At 38.0% G+C, this 19072-nt stretch overlaps 1 protein-coding gene across 2 annotated transcripts in view; it reads right to left on the reverse strand.

Moving 5' to 3' along the window:
- ccdc146 (coiled-coil domain containing 146) overlaps positions 1-19072 on the reverse strand; it is a 62680-nt gene that overhangs the window by 22332 nt on the left and 21276 nt on the right. For both annotated transcript variants that reach the window (XM_020599489.1, XM_020599488.1), the window contains exons 5-18: positions 16543-16600; positions 15079-15161; positions 14774-14867; positions 14603-14676; positions 13500-13727; positions 13248-13337; positions 12750-12846; positions 11470-11562; positions 10815-10982; positions 10156-10244; positions 8985-9149; positions 8650-8725; positions 7946-8094; positions 7610-7838 (exon numbers count right to left, since the gene is read on the reverse strand). In XM_020599489.1, coding sequence (XP_020455145.1) covers positions 7610-7838; positions 7946-8094; positions 8650-8725; positions 8985-9149; positions 10156-10244; positions 10815-10982; positions 11470-11562; positions 12750-12846; positions 13248-13337; positions 13500-13727; positions 14603-14676; positions 14774-14867; positions 15079-15161; positions 16543-16600 — 1693 coding nt within the window. The remainder of the gene's footprint in view (positions 1-7609; positions 7839-7945; positions 8095-8649; positions 8726-8984; positions 9150-10155; positions 10245-10814; positions 10983-11469; positions 11563-12749; positions 12847-13247; positions 13338-13499; positions 13728-14602; positions 14677-14773; positions 14868-15078; positions 15162-16542; positions 16601-19072) is intronic.

The raw sequence follows: 19072 nt of genomic DNA on the forward strand, positions 1-19072 counted from the left end.
ATTGTCATCTATTATATGTGTATAAAGCTTAAGAATGGCATAATAGGAGCACAAAAGCGGCAAGAGGAAGAGGAAAAGCATAGCGAGAGCTGCTAGACCGGGGGAGTCACGTGACGCATAGCTACCAAAGGCATTGCACTGCATTGGCCCATGCTTTGTCTATGGACAAATAGACAAAATATAAATGTCGATTATAAAAAAAAAAAACATAAAAGATATCAAGATGATTTTTGCACCATTGGTAGCTGAATGTCTCACGAGTTGAATAAAGTTGAAATGGTGTTTCTAGCCCGAGGTATGCCGGAGATATTAAGCTTCTAACTTTGCCCCATTCATTTCCAGTGGGGAAATTTCTGTAAAAAAGCTGAATATCTTAAAAAGTATAAAAGTTATAAAAAAGTTGTATACAAGCACACATGTCCTTAAGGCGATAAACAGTTTGATACCTCAAAGGCCCTTCTAGGTGAAAGTATGCTGCAGAAATTAGATGCCAAAAAACAGTGGCAGAAACCAGAATAAGAACTGCATAACATAGTGTGGATGCTGAATCAGCATCCATACAATAAAGACTAGGATAACATAGCATGGATGCTGAATCAGCATCCATACAATAAATAAAGAACAGGAGAGCATAGTGTGGATGCTGTATCGATGCCTGGGAAGAGCAGAGAGGGAGACAAACACAAGTGATGAAGTTGTTTTTGGATAGAGACCAGACAGTAAAGAGAGAGTGGAGGGGAGTTCAGGAGGAGAACAGGGTGTGGAAAAATGTTGCACACAGGCGGTCTGTCCTGACATGACCTGGCTTATGAAACAGCAGCTGCCTTTATTTAACCATACAGTGCATGTGCTTGCATGTGCTTACATGTGTCTGTCTAACGAGAAAGGGTTTGTGTCGGACATGAAAGACAGCCTTGGACAAGGTGATGATTCCCATTTTTCTCTCCATCCATGGATGAAGTTAAATTCTCTTATGCAAACCAACAGTGAGTCTGATTAAAATAGACTTGTGTTCAGTCTGTTGCTTCCCCCTCAACGTCACATGACTCTAGTTTCAACTTAACATTACATGTGACTGACCAAGGTGCTTGTTAGGCTAAAGTTACAGGTGTGCAAAAAATAAAGGAGACAGGGAAAAATCGTTGACAGTAATCAGTAGCAGAGACAGAGATGAGATCAGAGCAGATAAACTCAAAGAGGCTGATAAAAGCCTGACAGAGAGAGGGAGATTAAGTGGAGAACAGCAAAGATGAGAGTGAGAAAGGTAGTGAGATATTGAATTTGAAGGAAGACATGAGAGATTCTGAGAAGCAGGAACTGGGGCTGACCAACAAGGACCAGGATTTTTCCTAAAGAATGACTTTGAAAACAAAACCTTGCTCATAGTGTGAGGAGCTGAATGCACCAAAATCAAGCAACAAAGCAGCCAACATGCTCCCACTTTCTGCTGATGATTCTGCAGCCAGTGTGCATAAGTTTGAATTTTTCACAAGGAAATTTTTTAACATTTGTGGAAAGCCTCAAGCCATTTCTCATGGTAGTGGTTGAATGACATAGTGAGATGCACTGTCAACTACCATGGGTATGCTACTGAGACAGAGAAATGTAGAGAATTTTATGACAGATAGGACTAAGCAATGAAAAACAATGTTGGCCTTAGAGACGGTTAAAAACCTGAACAGGTGTTGAAAATGAAGTGATATTAAAACTATTTTCACTGACCACCCACGTCAACTGGTACTGGTATTAATGCTGCCAGCTGGTACCAAAAAAAAAAAAATCACGCCCCCATGGAGAACACTAATGTAGGGAGTGCGATCATAGCAGAAAAATAAATAAAATTAAATTTTCTTTGTTTTAGGCACCAAATCACTACATGTCAAAACACAACTAAATTAAATCATTTTTGTTGGACTTTGTGCTTCTTTGCTTTAAGGTGGGCTACCTCAGTGCCCTAACCAAAGCTTCAAAGCTTTAAATGAAGATGAAGTTTTTCTGACATCAGAATCTGCAAATCTCCTTCTGAGACGAGTATGTGCCCAGTCCTCAGTTTGGGTCTGATTGATCTGTGTTCCACCCTAAGACATAACCACCCAAGACATTTAAACACTACATGATGAATGGGATAAGGAGCGTGCCTGTCACTCTCTCTCTCCACTCTCCAATCGTTTTTTTCTCTGCAGTACCCTCACTCTTAACATTTTTATAGGCACCCTTGTCCCTTTGTTCATATGTGCTGTCTATCTCTCTGTATTCATCTGTCTCTGTGTCAGTGTCTCTGTTCTGCCTGTCCACTTCTGTTTTCTTCATCTGACAATCAAAGAATAGCTGCTTTCTTGGTTCATGAATGATGTAAACCACTATACACACATGTATGAAAGGAAGTATGCAGAATACAATTTGCATATCATTTACATAATTTCAGTTCAGTTAATAGTTAACATGATGGAATAAGAAGCCACATAATGGATGGCATGCTGCCTACTTAATGGTTTAATAATAAAGATAAATAATGACCTTATTTATAAACCACTTCCTAAAATTAGGTTACAAAGTTTTTCACCATAAAAAAAAATGAAAGACAAAAAAAGGACAGATCAGTAAAGCAGAAAGAACAATAAAGTAAAACGGCAGTAAAATCATAATAAGATTATGGAAGGTTAATTAGCAGAACATAAGAACAGAGGAGCTGAACGGACGTTTTTTGGATGTCCTCAATGAAAACATCCAAACATTATAGATACATTTTGAACTTGGCTTCTCCATGAGAATATTAAAAACATACATTTTCTTAATTAAATGATTACACTGGTTAAGTCTGACAGAAATCCCAAATGAGCAGCTGGTTTCGCTGCAGCACAGTGAATTTTAGTGGCGTTAAAATGACGGAAGAAAGCTCATTCATAACCTTGTAAACACGTTTTTCATCATACAAGCAACCATCCTATTATATTAGAACATGAAAGAAAGGTAGACATACTAAACATAATGCCAGATAAGGCAATTGTGACAAAAATATTCAAAATTCAGGGGTATAACAGACTTTATGGGAAGTACTGCATGTGTGTTTTGAGATTTGAAGGACGATTCTGACTCTGACAAGCTAAACTGCATGGGCAAATCATTCCACAGCCTTGAAGCCTCTAACAACAAAAGGCCTCTCTTTTCAGTATCAAACAGGAATAGTTATAAGGAAAGGTTCCTGCCTGCCTGACCTCAGGTTACATCACATCTCATAAGACATTAAAAGAAAGATAACCAGGGGCCAGCCAGACCCTACATGATGTAAAAAAATAACTGGATATTATTTGCTGAAATATATTATTTATGTGATGCTTACTGAAATATACAGTCTCTCAAAAACAACGTACATAACCGTCCACATTTCAAGACTACAAATCATGATGGGTTTCCCAATGGTCATAAGTTCAAGAAAGGTTTAACAATGATTTAAGAAAGGAACAGACAAACAGTATGGCTAATCACCATAGGGGCAGTGCAGTTTGTCATTAGCACCACCCTGTTCTCACTCCATCACTGACTGGGCCTATGTTCTATAAGACAGAGACGTCTCTGTCTGTGAGTTTGTAGTACTATACATGAACATGACTTTGTATGTGTAGCTAGCTACAGGTCTGTTCAGCAATATCTGAATATTGCTGCAACAACTTCACTGTTACATGTGCACCTGTGTGTGTTTGAGATGCTGATCTGCCGGCAGCTCATAAACAAGTAGTAAATTCAGAATCCAACAGCAACCTGTGTTTATTTTGCAGCAATTAAAATTCCTCAGAGCAAATGAAAGCCTCAAAGTATATTGAACTTCAATAGTCTCACAGATGGCCCAATCTATCATTGTCAAAATTTCCCATCAAAGGGAGGGGGGGTCTGTCTGCAATGAACAGATAAACTGGTTACAGATGAATACAAATACACAATATATATGATAAATCGACAGCAGGGCAGTTGCAGGGAGATTGAATTCGCATACAGAATGAATTCAAAGGGAGAATGAATTGAGCTGGCAAGCCTCCTGCAGTAGGAGGGACCCCTGTTATTCACGTTTTGTACCCAAGGGAGATAGACGGCTGTACAAGTGAAAACAGCGATTTAGAAAATGATTTTCTATTTACTCACAGAGGAGAGGGCATTATATGACTGGATGGCTTGGATGGATAGATGAGCAGACTGATGGACTGATACGCTAATCAGGAATGTAACTGCTGAAAGTTTCAGGAATTGTATGTGTAGCCAAACAAAACTGCAGAAATGTTAGCAACTGTGAGGCTGTACTTTGGCACAGTGATGTTTTTGGCAAAATGCAGATGTCTGCATGTTACTATGCTCACAATGACAAATGTTAACAAACTATGGCTATCATGTTTTATTCAAAATTTTAACTTTTGCATGAGCATAGGAAAGAAAATATTGAAAATAATGTCTTCAAATTTACAGTCTGTGCATTTGAAGTCCACTGTGATCCAGCAGACAGTGTTTGACCTATGTATGACCTATGAGTAAACTAAGCTAATAAATAAAATGGAGGTGGACACTAGTAAGGGCTGTCCACTATAGATGGCAAAATTACCAACAAAGATCGAGTGGCACTGCACTCTCACTACTCATCCTCAGGACCCCTGCCAGAAGGCTGTAAAGGCAAAGGCCATCACCAATAAAATATCAAGATTTGTATTCAAGGCCATGCAGCTGAGTTGTATGACACCACATTGAAAGATACACAGTGTAGACTCTTATGAAGGGTAAGACACTCTCTCTGACCACTAATAAAGGGACATTTCTTGAGTCCAGTTTGAATCAACTGGAATGAAACTTTTTAACTTGACTTTTTGAAAAAAGTGACAGCCCTATGACATTGCTTGTTCCATAGCATGTTTGCCATCATGATTTAGCATGTTAACATTTGCTAACTGGCATTTAGTACAGCTGAGGCAAATGAGAATGTCATTTTTGTTTGGTCATAAACCTAAGAGCCAATTCCATATATTGACATGATGTTCCTGATAGAAACATAACCTATACCAAATTTCTAAGTAATTCATTTAATTGTTTTTGAGATATTTCACACAACCTCATGGTAGCATTAAAGACCAAGTCAGGGGGTCACCCAGATTAAGGGTTAGGATTTATTGTTTGGGCACCATCAATGTCTGTACAAAGTTTCATGGCAATTCATCAGTCTGGACCAAAATGGCAGACCGACCAACCAAATAGTGTCACCATCACCATCCTTTGAGCCATGACACTAGTGAGGCAGGACAGGACAGGAGAAATAAATCTACTGTATGTATAGCCAAATGCAAATTAAGTTACTTCCAATGAAACAAAAACCTTACAAATTCCTTTGTGGAATAGTTACAGAAAGGGTGGAGTGAGAAGGGAATGGGTAAAGAAACTCCTGATGAGAGAAACAATGGAAAATAAAAGTGAAAGAAAATAGACAGCAGCAATGAGGCCTGTTGTAGCAAATGATAAACAACAGAAGGAGTAAACAGATGGATGAAAGGGAAAGGGGTGGTTTTCAAAAAAGCAGCACATGGTGAAGTCTGTTCCAACACCATGTTCATCCAAAAGAGCACAAGCCTCAGATGAGAGAAGTCTGGCCCAGCAGCAAGTCAAACCCAGTCACTGATCCAGAGCAGGAACACACCCAGTCCCATGATGTCGCCACTGGCAGGGAAACCCATTGTGTGTGCGCTTCTAGAAAACCTCTCTCCTTCTATGTGTCTGTTGTTCTCTAAGCATTGCAAATTTGCTTGAATATGTTGGTGTTTTTGTTATTTATTCATGTGTCTCAGTCTGCCTCTGTGAAATTTGCGTAGTGTGTGTGTTTTTTATGTTTGCCCCTTTTGGTCTTTTTTTCTGTATGTTGGTTTTTAGAGTTCAGTGAGCAAAAGCACTATTCTGCCTCTGTTCCAGCTTCTGGGGATTTGCAAATACTGTTGGATCACCTCATCACAATGACATGAGGGGATCAGCTCTGAAAACAAGGCTATAAATTGAACACTTCTGATGAGTGATGCAAGACAACTTACAGATTTTCAGTAATGGTATATGACCTGAAAAAACAAACAATGGCCCCCTACAAATATTAAACAACTCTTATGCTGTCTTTCTAAAAGTCTCTCTCTTAGAGAAGGATGTGTTTTTGCATGTTTTTAGTTGTTTTATTTTGAGCTCATAGTGGAGAAATCTCATTATAAGATGAAGTTTTGAAAATATATCAAAAGCACAAATCTGCCCATTAGTGATGCTCTTAGTGTCTGAACTATTCTGAGTATTGTCTTCTGGAGCTTGTACTTAACTGTTCTTTTTGGAGTTCCCCTAACTTGACAGATATGAATAAAACTGAACAATAGTCTGCAGCACCCTAGACACATACAGGTCACATGTACTCACAGTCATCTATGAGAATTCTCCACTGACATCACAAAACTCACATTAATGTCTAAAATTATTTTTTCATTTCTAGCTGGACGATGGCCTGAGGCACTGCTGAATAAAGTCTCCAGCTTACAGGCATGGGCATGCATACACACATATAATTTGTCAGAAGACTCAGAAGGAAAAGTCTGTCTTTCAGTGCATGGCTAATCATATAATCACCCCAGAAGGCACTACAGAACAGGCCTAACAGCTTACAGAGAGGACTTTGCAACCAAGAAGCTAAATCATATCCTGTTGTAGTCATGCATGAAGGAGGAATTGTAGACAGCAGTAAATTATAGGCACAATCTACCCAAATTAATAGCTATATTAACAAAGTTACTAAGGAAATAGTAGGGCTGCTACAGAAAACAACTGCAATGCTCACTCAAGACTATATTATACCTCACAGAGGCCCTAATACTATCCATTATGCAAGAGGCAGGGTACACCTTGGAGAGGTTGCCAGGCTATCACAGGGCTAACATGTAGACAAACAACCACACACATTCACTCCTGCGGGCTGCTGATCAACCTAAGCAAATGCCATTGGCGTGTGGGAGAAAGCAGGAGTACCCGGAGAAAACCCATGAAGGCACAGGGCTCGAACCCAGAACCTTCCTGCTGGGAGGCGACAGTGCTAACCACCATGCCGCCCACTCTAACTAACTCTGCAACTTTTGGGAACTATACACTTAGCTCTATCCAAAGCATACTCCATACTAGTTTATAAAAACATTAAAAACAAATGTTTTCATTTCTTGTTGCCAAGGAATGGGAAAAGACAAAGGAAACGTAGGAGTTGGGAAACTGTCACTGAGACACTGTCATCACTGTTTACACAACAGAAAGCACAACTTTAAGCATTTCAGCAAGTAAAGACACATCTTTCCACCCACGTTTTTCAAGTAATTAGTTTGCTGTTATAAAAGAGTGGTGGGATTACTTTTTGTTGTAGTTCTTTGTGTTGATGTACTATAACAATATAGACTCTTAATATTATTAAGCAATAATAAATGCCAGATTATGAGGAATATTGGATGTTGAAAGCTACTGAGAAATGAGACTAAACCTTTGGCTGGGTATTTGCTAATGTCTGTGTAAGGATGTACAGTTTGAGTGTGTAGGTTCATGTTAATTTAGAGTAAAGGCATATTTTTCCTACCTCTATATGGAGCATGGTGATATCTCCCTCCAGCTTTCTCTTGAGAGGCACCTCCTTCTTCTTCAGGTCTATCTGTCTCCTCTCCTCATTAATGGCTAACTGCAAGTCTGGAATCTCCTTTTCTAGTGCGTCTAATGCCATGTTGACCTTTGTAATGGCCGCCTCTTGGATGTTCACCTTGTCATAGTAGTTGAACAACACCTCCTCATGTTCCAGCAGTTGAATGCCACTGTAGGTGACACACACACACAGAGAAAAGTGCAAACATTATTTCTCATATGTAGTTAAACCCTCTACTTTAGGCAATATTTATAAAGCTACAAAATGTGAATGTACAGAAAATTGCGGCGCTGTGTGGCAGTTTCATGATTCTTGTTCACTTCCACAAGCCTCTGCTCCTGGAGGCTGATCATTTTTGTGAGTTTTATCAACTCCAGTTTGTTGTCCTCATACTGCTGACTGATCTGACACTGATTCCACCCCACCTAGAAGGTGTCAAGATAAAAAAAAAAAAGTGATATATATTTTTAGCCCTATAAGAATGCAGAGTGTTAATGGACTGTAGGGATACTTTTGGACTTTAGTCTGACTGACTGAACTGCAAACAGTTGACTGAAACACAACACAAATGGTAAAAAAAATAAAATAATAATAATAATAATAATAATTCAAATTTCTGAAAGACTTTTGGACAACATATAAACATAACTTGTTATTCTATTCTGTACTGGAGTCATTGTTAAGAGGCATCTTTTAAAGTAGACAACACAAACTGAACAGTACTCTTATGTGTCATATGAAACACAAAACTAGACTGATTCTACAGATGTCTAATACAAGGTTTAAAGACTCAGTCAAAATAACTCAACTGCAGCTTTGACTCTGTTAAACTGTGGGCCTGTGAATCAAGTCATTCTTTGCAACATATGTAATCTGTTTATTTAAATGGCTAAATATGTGATACTGGCTTGTTGCAAAGAAGCCACAGTGTGTTTTGACTAGTCTCATCTCTGGGTTTGTGTGCATGTATGTGCCTAAACCTTGCAGATGTCATTGCGCAGTTTGTCCTTCATTTTGGAACTACTAGAGATCTTCATATGAGCCTTTGTGAGTGACCTGGGTTGGACACATATAAATGCACACACATAAAGAAACATACCAGACATACAGTATTACACTGCACAAAATAACAGAGGTGCAGATATAGCTTCACTGATGATTACCAAGATAAGCACTGGTTGAACATAAATGCACAATCTAAGCAAATTTGAACACTACCATGCTATTACAATATTTATTATGCAAGTCCCAGCATATTATTTTACTGTACATACAATAACCACCAGCCTGTCCTCTACAAAACATATGAACACACCTGTCCTTGTTGATGACAATGGTCTGTTGGATCTCTGCCTCATTTTCCAGGACTTTAAGCTGTTCCATCAACTCGGTGATTGTCTGGGAGGCAATCTCCTTCAGATTGACATACTTATTCCTCTCTTCCATTATCATGTTGGACAATTTAGAATACTGTGATATTCTGCGGGGGAATATAGCTATAAAACAATCAAGTTTACACTCTTTCTTTAGCATCTTGCTAGTTACTGTACTATTTATGTCCATAGCCAATGACAGTTGTCAATGGCATGCCCAACTGATATGAAATACCCAGATATGAATATCTGCGTTTCTGAACTTGAGTTCTAGGTGTGCTTGAAATTTGTCAATAAAGCCAAAATATTATTTCACAGTCATCATGGCTTTAGCTTTATCACTTAATATTAAAGTGTTAAAATACTAACTAAGGTATGATAACACTGGTAAAATGTTAGATTGGTCGCAATCAGTGAATCAAAAAATTAAGACAGATCTAAAGTCTCGTGTGGTGTGACATTCACTTATCCATATTAGGCATGAATTGTGAACAATGATCAGTAAATATGGCTTTCAAAGAGGATACACAGCATTTAATTATCATTCTGTTCTATTTCTGCTCAGCTATGTGCAATCAAATGCAGTAACATCAGACTGTAATCTGTGGTTGTGACCTAACTGAATGTATTTTAAGAGTCTGCTGTGGTAGCAGGTGAAACCAGATGCATCATTGATCACCGAGGTAAGACCAATTAATCATTTATAGTTTTCTACCCAGATGACACATACAAATGTTGGAATTAATTGTGATCCCTACTGTTACACAAATTAGATGAGCCAAACAAATAACCAGGGAATCAATTATTGGTTGTCAAACTGGTCCTATCAATATACACTTGTGTGTATAGGAATTCAATTCGCTGCTCAAAGGAGATGTTGTACTGCTACAGTAGTAGTTGACCCTGGATGCAGGAACACAATTCATGCTGGTGCATATAAGGCAAAAGAGAGGAAGTAAGACAGACAGTATGACATGAAGACAGTGACAGAGGGTAATACTACCCATTAACAGCTTAGTAGCTTCTCTGTAACCAAAATCCTCTTTATCATGACACACATCTTTGTGTTTAATGAAAGAAAGCTGATGAAGGAAAGAGAAACAACAGAGACACCTGCGCTGCAGCATAGTGTTCATCTTGTTGAGGTCCATGATGATCAGGTCTTTTTCCCACAGCTCATACTGGATGTGCTGGTTCAGTTGCTGTGGGTACGTAAAAATACAGCAGTATCACTTCTGTGTGGGTGTCTTTAAGTGTGTGTGTGTGTACTCTCAAATATCAACCAAACATTTTTCAATATTGTAGCAGCTTTTCTTCTTACGCTTTGAACACAACAACAACAACAACAACAAAAAATAATCTCACAGGTTTTCTGAGTATATTTATTCCTTTTGGAGCTGGTCATTGTTGACTCGGACGTTCATTACTTATTATTGAGGCTGAAGAACTGATTAATCTGTAGTGTCAAGTAATATAGTATAACAGTATTTTTATGAAAAGAAAGAGCCTCCTGGAACCAACGTGAAAAAGGGAGTACAGAACCATTTATTACGGTCACTCCAGCATCTCTATATTTTTTCAAATTATTCTGAAATTACCACACTGTCTTGACATCTGCAATTACAGAATTTATTTTTAGTTGCTCTACTATCACACTAAGATCCAATGTGCCTAAAATCAAAACCTTTAGTTCCTCTGAATGCATATTTACACACGTGAAATATGTACATCTATGTCTGCGTATGCTCTGTGGGTGTGAGTTTGTGTTACACCTCTGCTCTAAGCAGTTCACGGTGCTTCTGTCCCCTCTCCTCTGCTTTGATCTGTGTCAGACATCTGAGGTTATGGAGTTCTTCTCTGAGGCGGTTTGACTCCTTCAGCAGCTCTTGAATCATTTCATACTGCTGCTTCTTCTGGCTTTTCTCCTTGGCTATTGATAACTGGTTGGGAACACAATTAAGGATGTTCTCAAATGAAAACTCTCATGACTCAATTTTGATGAAATTGAAGGGATAATGACAGCAGAATGGGACAGCAAAGTGGACAACAAGTTCCTTAATATGAAAACAATACAGGGTGTATAGTGAAGCCAGGTACACACTTCTCCCCAAAGGAATTTTTAAAGTTGACATACTGTATGTATGACATACTGTTAAGTGAAAAAATTATGCACTAAGAAATCTCATTTTGTCTGCTAACCTGAAGATAAAGACACTACAAAGTGGAAAATACCAAAAGAACTTAAACTGCTAAAGAGAACCTAAATGCTGGTGAACAAGTTCTGCTACAGTTGAATCACACTTTGCTATATTAGTTTCAACAAAAAAGTACTTACATGCTCCTCAAATACAGACATGTTACGGCTACTCCAGTAGCTTGCATTACATTTTACAGTTGCTACTCTTCACCCACACACATTGTTCCCACCTGTTTTTCAAAGCAGACTTTGTGTGTGTCAACTTCTTTCTGAAGCTCCATCCTCTGCTGAATATTACCCTCTCTTTTTGGAACAGCATCTAACTAGAAATTCAAGAACATAAATTCAAAATTAAAAGTCTGTTCAGATTTACAGTGTGCAAGGAGATGTTACATCTGCTGCAGTCCCTCCTGAATCTGAGAAAATGGCAGTAAACATATTATTATCAATTGTTTTCCCTGGCCATAGTCCATTAAACTTTATGTACTGAGGAAGAGAAGACCAGGAGGCTCCAGTACAAAGATTATTAAAATTCATTGCAAATTCAGTCAATAGATATTTCCATATTAAACACTGACAGTGAAATTAATTAATACTATATATCAGTTTCCTTGAGGTCTCTGTGATAGCCTTTGGATCCAGTGACACTGAAAATGTTCAATGAAACATGAATGCTTCAGGCGTTGCGATTGCCCCTCTCTGTAGAGTTGCCAGGCCTTGTGTTCAGTGATAATTGATGAGCTACACTGCACCATATATAAAAATGGTTGGTCCCTGGAAAAACGAAGGTTTAAGGGTTTTAAAAAGACAATGCAGCATAAACTTCATTTCAACTACATGCACAAGGCACTAAATACTGTAATTATTAGCTTTGTGAAGTTTAGAACCCACTGGCTCTTGAATCCTCACCAACCTTCACAGTCAATTTACTATGAGTAATAAGTTTGTGTGAGAGTCGTTGGAAATGTGTGAATCCTCTTGTACAGATGCTTAGCTTTCAATATTTCCTAAATGTGCGAACTCCCTGATGTGTCAGTGATGATTTCCTTTCATATTGTTTCATGCTTGTGAGATGTGCTGACATGTTTCCTATGACTCTAACTCTCTTTTTCTTTCTCTCTAAAAACTGTGAACATCAGTAAAATTACAGGAAGCACAAAATAATAACATGCTTCTGTTGTTACAATTTCATGAGTTGATTGCTGGCATCACGACAGTCACACCCCACATGTTCCCACACCTGTGTTAAAGCCTGGAAAATTTTCCAAACCATAAGCATTACATCTACAATAAGTACATGAAAGGTTTGAATATGATAGTTTCCAAGCTGCAACTGTAGCTGTAAATTGTGTAGTTTTACATAATTTAAGTGCCTTTCAGGAAACTATAACAAAGGCAATCAGATGCAAAATAGATAAAAATGAAAATTACAATGCCACTCATAAACACTGCGATTGCTTCAGATTTGAGCAGCTGTTTCTACTGTGCATATTGAAAATCCACTGGTCACCTGTGCTTGTAACACATTGTAGATAGACTGTGTTTGTTGTAGCTGCTCAGTAGCCACGGTCAGTGCATGCTCCATCCTTTTGAGGGCTTGCATCTGCCTGAGGAGAAAGACAGCACCTTTAAATATTTATCATCATCATAAGGTTATGCCTCCTACACTTTTCAGCTAAACATGCCTGTCAAAAATGAAGGATTTCAGCTGGTTTTGGAATGCAGCTAAAGATTGAACTTTGTGAACGGTACAAGACTTTTGTGAATTTATTTTTTAGAGCTAGGTTTAGTTTAACAAAATACCAAAGAGAAACTGCATCTACATACTGAAGAGCACAGCAACAAGCTAACAAGAGTAATATTTGTTAGTGATCAAGCTGTAAAAACCACAAGCTCTCTGGCAGAATGTCAAGCCCTTATATACACTACAGTGCAATTTTGTAGATTTATTGATATTTAGAGACTTGTGTACATTTGTGATGAAGCTCAGTTTGACACCATTCTGTACCTATTCTTCTCCCTGAACCGAACAGCCTGGCTCTCAAACAGGTGCTTTCTGTCAAGCATAACGTTCCGTAACTTCATTTCCAGGATACCTCTGGTGAGGAAAAACACCCAACATGAGTGAATACATAATAAAAGCCTCCCACAACAAATACTGTATTTCTATCATATTTACTTCATGAAATCACCTTTTTCTTGCAAGTGCCCAAACCTGAGTTTTCATGTTTTGATAATGACTATATCAGCAGTTCTGTACCTGTTCCCCATTAGTTCAGCCTCCTGCTCCCTGATAACATCTTGCTTTTTCAGCAGCTGCCTGCGCTCCTCGTGGCTGGCCTCTGCTTGGGCACGGAGATCCTCCAGCTCCTCCATCACCGCTTTCTTCTTCAGCTTGAGGGAGTGGTTATGCTCTTCCACCTCCTTCACTTGTTGCTTCATTTCTGAAATCTCTCTATTTAGTGCACCCATCTCCTTCACTGCAGCCCTGAAATATTTGTACAGATAACAGAAATTTTGAAACACACAGGGAGTAAGACCAAGAGAAAAATATCTGTTAATTCTCTCTGCTAGCCCTGTGAGAGTGCGTATCTTATGAAATAACATGTGCAACCCCCATTACCACCCAGCTTTGTGAATCTTAAATTAGAGTTGTAGCTCACACAGCTCATTCGGGTGCTTCCACTGCATCACTTGCAAGCCACATATTAATTTAAAATCAACATAAAAGACTGCAGTGAAGCTGAAGGTAGAACTGTTCTCTGGTGATGAAGGGGCTTTTGACTGCAGCTGCACTGAAAAATGAAATTAATGATGCCTGATGCATGAGGTTATTAAATTAGAAGAACTGACACCTTCAAATTTTTGAAAATAATTTGACTATTACTACAAATAATATCTTGTTTTTCAGTTCCCTATTTGAAGTAAAGTGTGTCTTGCAAAGTCTACAAAAGGAGTGCAACACAAAAGGAGTGAAAGAAAGAAGAAAGAAATTTCTGACAGAAATCCAGGAAAAAAAAATATAAGAAAACTGATATTTGTCTTCTATTTCACAGAGATTCTGTGTTTTTGTCCATATCAGGCCCAATCAAATGTTGACACTGAGAAAAAACATTTAGTAGAGCTAGTGCTCTATTATACAACCTACAGTATGATTATTCGGATGCCATTCCTCTAAATCCAGTTCATTTGTGTGCAAGAACTATAGATAGAGCAAAGGAGAGAGATTATAATAAAAAACTGTGGAAATCAAAAGATGTTTCTGCTGTCACTTCTTCGCTGTGTTCTCTCACCAAAGCACCCTAACTTGGTGATTTTTGTTCCTAGTGTTTGAAAGAATATTGAGGGGTGAAATATACTTACGCCCTCTTAGTGCGCTTCCTTTCAGCCTCCTTTATAATCTGGTCAGGCATGCTGATAAGATGGGCTTTCTCAGCCTTTAACACACACAGACACATATACTCACACAAATGTAAAAAGGCAGATGCTATGTTATCCTAACGACAGTGTGCTGTAGGCTATGCCTACACAGACCTCTTTGAACTTTATGATCTCCTTCTGGTCCTCCAGCTCTTTTTGTTCTCTCAAAATCTGCATTTCTTGGGTTTCCACATCTTCCATTAGAATTCTGTGCCGAGTGTGAGAAAACGATACACAAAGAAGTACATTTATCTTTAAAAAGGGCGATTAACAGCATTTAAAAGATTCATCCGCAATGCTTCAAGACATAAAAGCACAGAAAAAAATTAAAAGACTTAAAGACAGTATAATGAAAGCATGGAAACACAAAATGTCACACAAATGGGATGATAAAACTCAAAAGCTTAGTAATGAAGTACCTGACTTCTAATTGTCTCTGGGTCACCTCTGCCCTCAGATCCTCATATTTGTCATGCAGGGTCTGTGTTCTGCTCCCTACCTCCTGGAGGCCCCACCAACAATATGAACATTAGATCACATGTGAAGATTTTTATGACAATTTCTTTAAGCTCAGACTGCAAAAATGAAAAAAGCTGAATTAATTAGCTTTGCAAGAGCCAGCTGTTATCAATTCAATTTGATAAAGGTAGTTTGTGTTCTACTATATCACACAGCAGAACAAAATACAAATGTGAGGTCTCAGTGATGACATGCATCATTAATCATATTTGACAAGTATGTGTGTATGTGTTTGTGTGAGACAGAGAGAAAAGAATGCAAACTCCCACAAGGGCCGTTAAGTGGTTCATTAGATTTAATATCACACTTGATGCTGTTAGTCCAATATGGCACACATTGTTTCAATAACAATGGGAAAGGCAGTCATAAAAGGCCCTTTAACACATACGCACATAAACTGTCAAAATGCTGCAAGCAACTGTCTTACTGCTATATGGGCCCCTTTTAGATTAGCAAAATGACATACAATATGTCACTTGTTCTGCAGTTATTTTACTGAAAATCTCTTTCCAGAGTTCACCTTTAATAATAAACTTCTACAGTATGTTATCCAAAGCATGAATACATGGACACATCTCAAAAGAACTGGTTTTTGACTGCTGCAGAAATGATTCCAGCCAAATGCATGAAAGCATAGTTCTAGCACATTTATTTTGTTGTTGCAATCAGTGGTTAAACAGTAGTTGCATAATTGAACCAAAATTCTCTGTATCTTCAATGCAAAAGCATGGAACAAGTTCTTCAAAGTGCTACGGCTAACCTTCGAAAGACTCTCATATTCTTGTACCTCTGTTTGCTGAGTGTTTTGTGCTGATGAATATTGGTTACCGCAGATTTGTCTGACCATCCAATGCAGAGCATGTCTTTCCAGTGTGGGAAATGCTCACTACATTGCAGTTAACTTCTGATCATGTAGGAATCACACAGCATCAAGTAGATAATAAATTCTAAGAATTACTTAATTTACTTACTTTCACTGTATATTAGTGGCTTTTAATATAACATGCAGATAATCATGTCTATTAGAATGTGGTGTTGGCAATATTACATTGCATTAATACGGTTATATTTATATGATTACCTTCCATTACTAACTTGATTTGCCTGCTTAAAGAAAAGCTAAAAACCTGCAACCATCTGTGACAAAAATTAAAGCTTGTTCAACTTTTATACCATCCTTTTGTCTTAATGGGAAATTCATTTGTTTCAGCTTTATATCATTTAAAATGGACCAATAAAGGATGTCTTTATATTTAGGGATTAAGCTGGGATGGAGGCTTGATGTAAAACTCATATTTATCCTCTCTGAAGACATAACTTGCACCTATGAAACTAGCACCAGGATGATGCAATGATGAACTTACAGCAGCTTCTGGCTGAGTCGCATTGTATTTCTCCAGATATTGCTTCTCTTCCCAGAGACTGCGTGGAGGCGAGGTAACGCAAGGTGACAGAGCAGAACAGATGAGTGGAGAAAAGATAATACAGAAAAAAGTAATGAGTTACTGAAAGAAAGAAATGACATTTAGTTCATGGTTCAACTGAAAGGATTGCATCAACTGGAACCTGCTGTTACATTAAAAAAACCCAATGATGTGCAGTTTCTAGTTAACCAAACTAAACTAAAAAGCTAAAAAAAGACTCACAGTGTATGAATGTACGAGTACATGTACAGTTCATTAGCACAAGAATCTTAGGTTACAACACACAGTGTAAATGTGCATATGAAAACATAATTTCTGTGAATGTTTCATCTCTGTCTGGCAGACACTTTTTGTGCAGTTGATTAAAGCTTGCATGAAATCATTTCAAGTTAGCTCAGTCATCATGAAAAACCTTACAATAGCATAGCGTGAACAGCTGCATGTTTCACAAATTAAATGATATGAATCATTCTGACAAGTTGATATATTAGAAAACTTCATGAGAAAACTGCAAGAATGCTAAAATATGTGACTGGAACAAGTGCTGAATTCTTGTATATCTGTTTGGCTAAAGATAAAGGATGCAAAAAATTTTAAAAGGCATATAGTATTCGCAGGGTAAGCATATGCTTGTCATACGCAGACTACTAGCCATGTGGACAGGAGAAGAAGAAGGGAAAAAGAACAGAAGAAGAGTCAAGACGAGGAGAAGTGATTAGGCTGGAGGGGATGCAACAAAAGGCAGGAAGAGGAGGAACAACAGATTATGAGACAACAAGAGACAGACAAAAATAATATGCACCCTCAGATGTAGACAGTGAGTGTGCATAAAAAAACACTGTATCCTGCAGATCATATCTTTGCACTACAGCAGTGATTTGTGTGGTTCAATATTGCTGTGGCAATCCATGGGTCAAAAGAAATTCAGGAGAGAAAAGAAACCAAATCTAGTAAAAAGTCTGTTATGCTGTTAATAGGTATTTAGAATATTAGGACATAACTGTGAGCTAGTTGCCAGTTAAAACAAAAAATTATTTGCCAAAATAATTCTTTTAATTTGGACCTTATTAATTCCACTACCTCTTCATGTTTTTACCAGAAACAACCACCATCTTTATTACATTTGTTTTTCATACTTCTCTCTTTTTTCATGGTCTCTCCAGGCTTTTTCAAATTTTTACATTAGTATGTATCATAATGAATGCTTGAATGAACTTGATAGCTTGCTATTTACAGTACAGACACAATTTTTGGTGTTTCAGCTTCCACAGAAATTTAAGTTCCTTTAATTGTTCACAGAACATTTTGACAACTTTTTTCCCAGCAAGTGCTTTGTTTTTGTAACTCTCTCTTAGCACCACTGGTGATGTATTACCACGTAGCTTAGCAATGTTCCAGTGAACTCCCATTGGCCCTTGAAAACTAACGTTTGTTCAGAAAAGCGGGAAATGCTCGTGTACGTGTGTTCTTTTCCATTTGTGGGTGTGTATGACCCTTTGAACAAACTGATAGTGGTGTTGAGTGATTTGGGGGAAGGAAAAAAGAAACATGCAGCAAAAAAAGAGAAAAGAGACTTGTGGGAGATAAAAAAAAGCATTAGAGAAGAGGAACAGAAATCAATACAGTCCTGACATCAAGAAACTAACCAGTGGAGAGAAAGCACAGAGTGCACACTTTACATCTAGCAAACACAAAAATCCAGTTTGTGTAGATCACATAAGTGTGTACATTACCTTTCACCCATGGCATAAATCTGAGAAAAATTAGGTACTGATATAGAAAAAGCATTTTAGGCAATGTTAATAAAATTCAACTCTAAAAGTAATCCAAGTTTTGATTATGATTAGTGTGAACAGTTTCAGTGGTGCAGAAAAAATATTGTTGGCCAAGCAATACACACAGTACAATATCATTAATGTGTGTGTCTTTACTCTTTCACCTTCACCGCCCTCTGAAGTCAATAAAAACTTGCTAAAAAGCAGCTTTGTGTAGCTCATCTCAGTTTTTGGTCCCTTGTTACTCAGCTGTGTCTGTGTGTATATTTGTATGGCTATATATTGTGAGGAGTCTTATGCCCTGGGATTAAGGACATACTGGGGAAAATGAGGATATTTTGGCCGGTCCTCGCTTTCTGACTCATCTTCAAAAAGCTGTCTGTCAAGATTTGGTTTCTGTTAGGGTAGAATTAGTTTGAGAAGTTAGGCATAAGGGTGTGTCCTCACAAACAGTGTGCCCATGCACATATAACTCTCCTACTGTACACAACTTCACCAGTGCAGTTTCACTTCTGTGTTTTGTCCTTAGTCTCCTCGGGGTTGTGTCAGTGGTGTGAAGTGCAGCTGTGTGTGTGTGTATGTGTGGGTGTGTGCACATGTCTAATTCCTAAATTAGACAAAGCTACAACCAAATTTGAAAGAAGTCTGTGTCAAGTTTAATTTTATTATTTTAATACGATTCATTTGACACTAAA

This window comes from Monopterus albus, unplaced genomic scaffold (assembly GCF_001952655.1).
Source record: "Monopterus albus unplaced genomic scaffold, M_albus_1.0 scaffold41.1, whole genome shotgun sequence".
Lineage (NCBI taxonomy): Eukaryota > Metazoa > Chordata > Actinopteri > Synbranchiformes > Synbranchidae > Monopterus > Monopterus albus.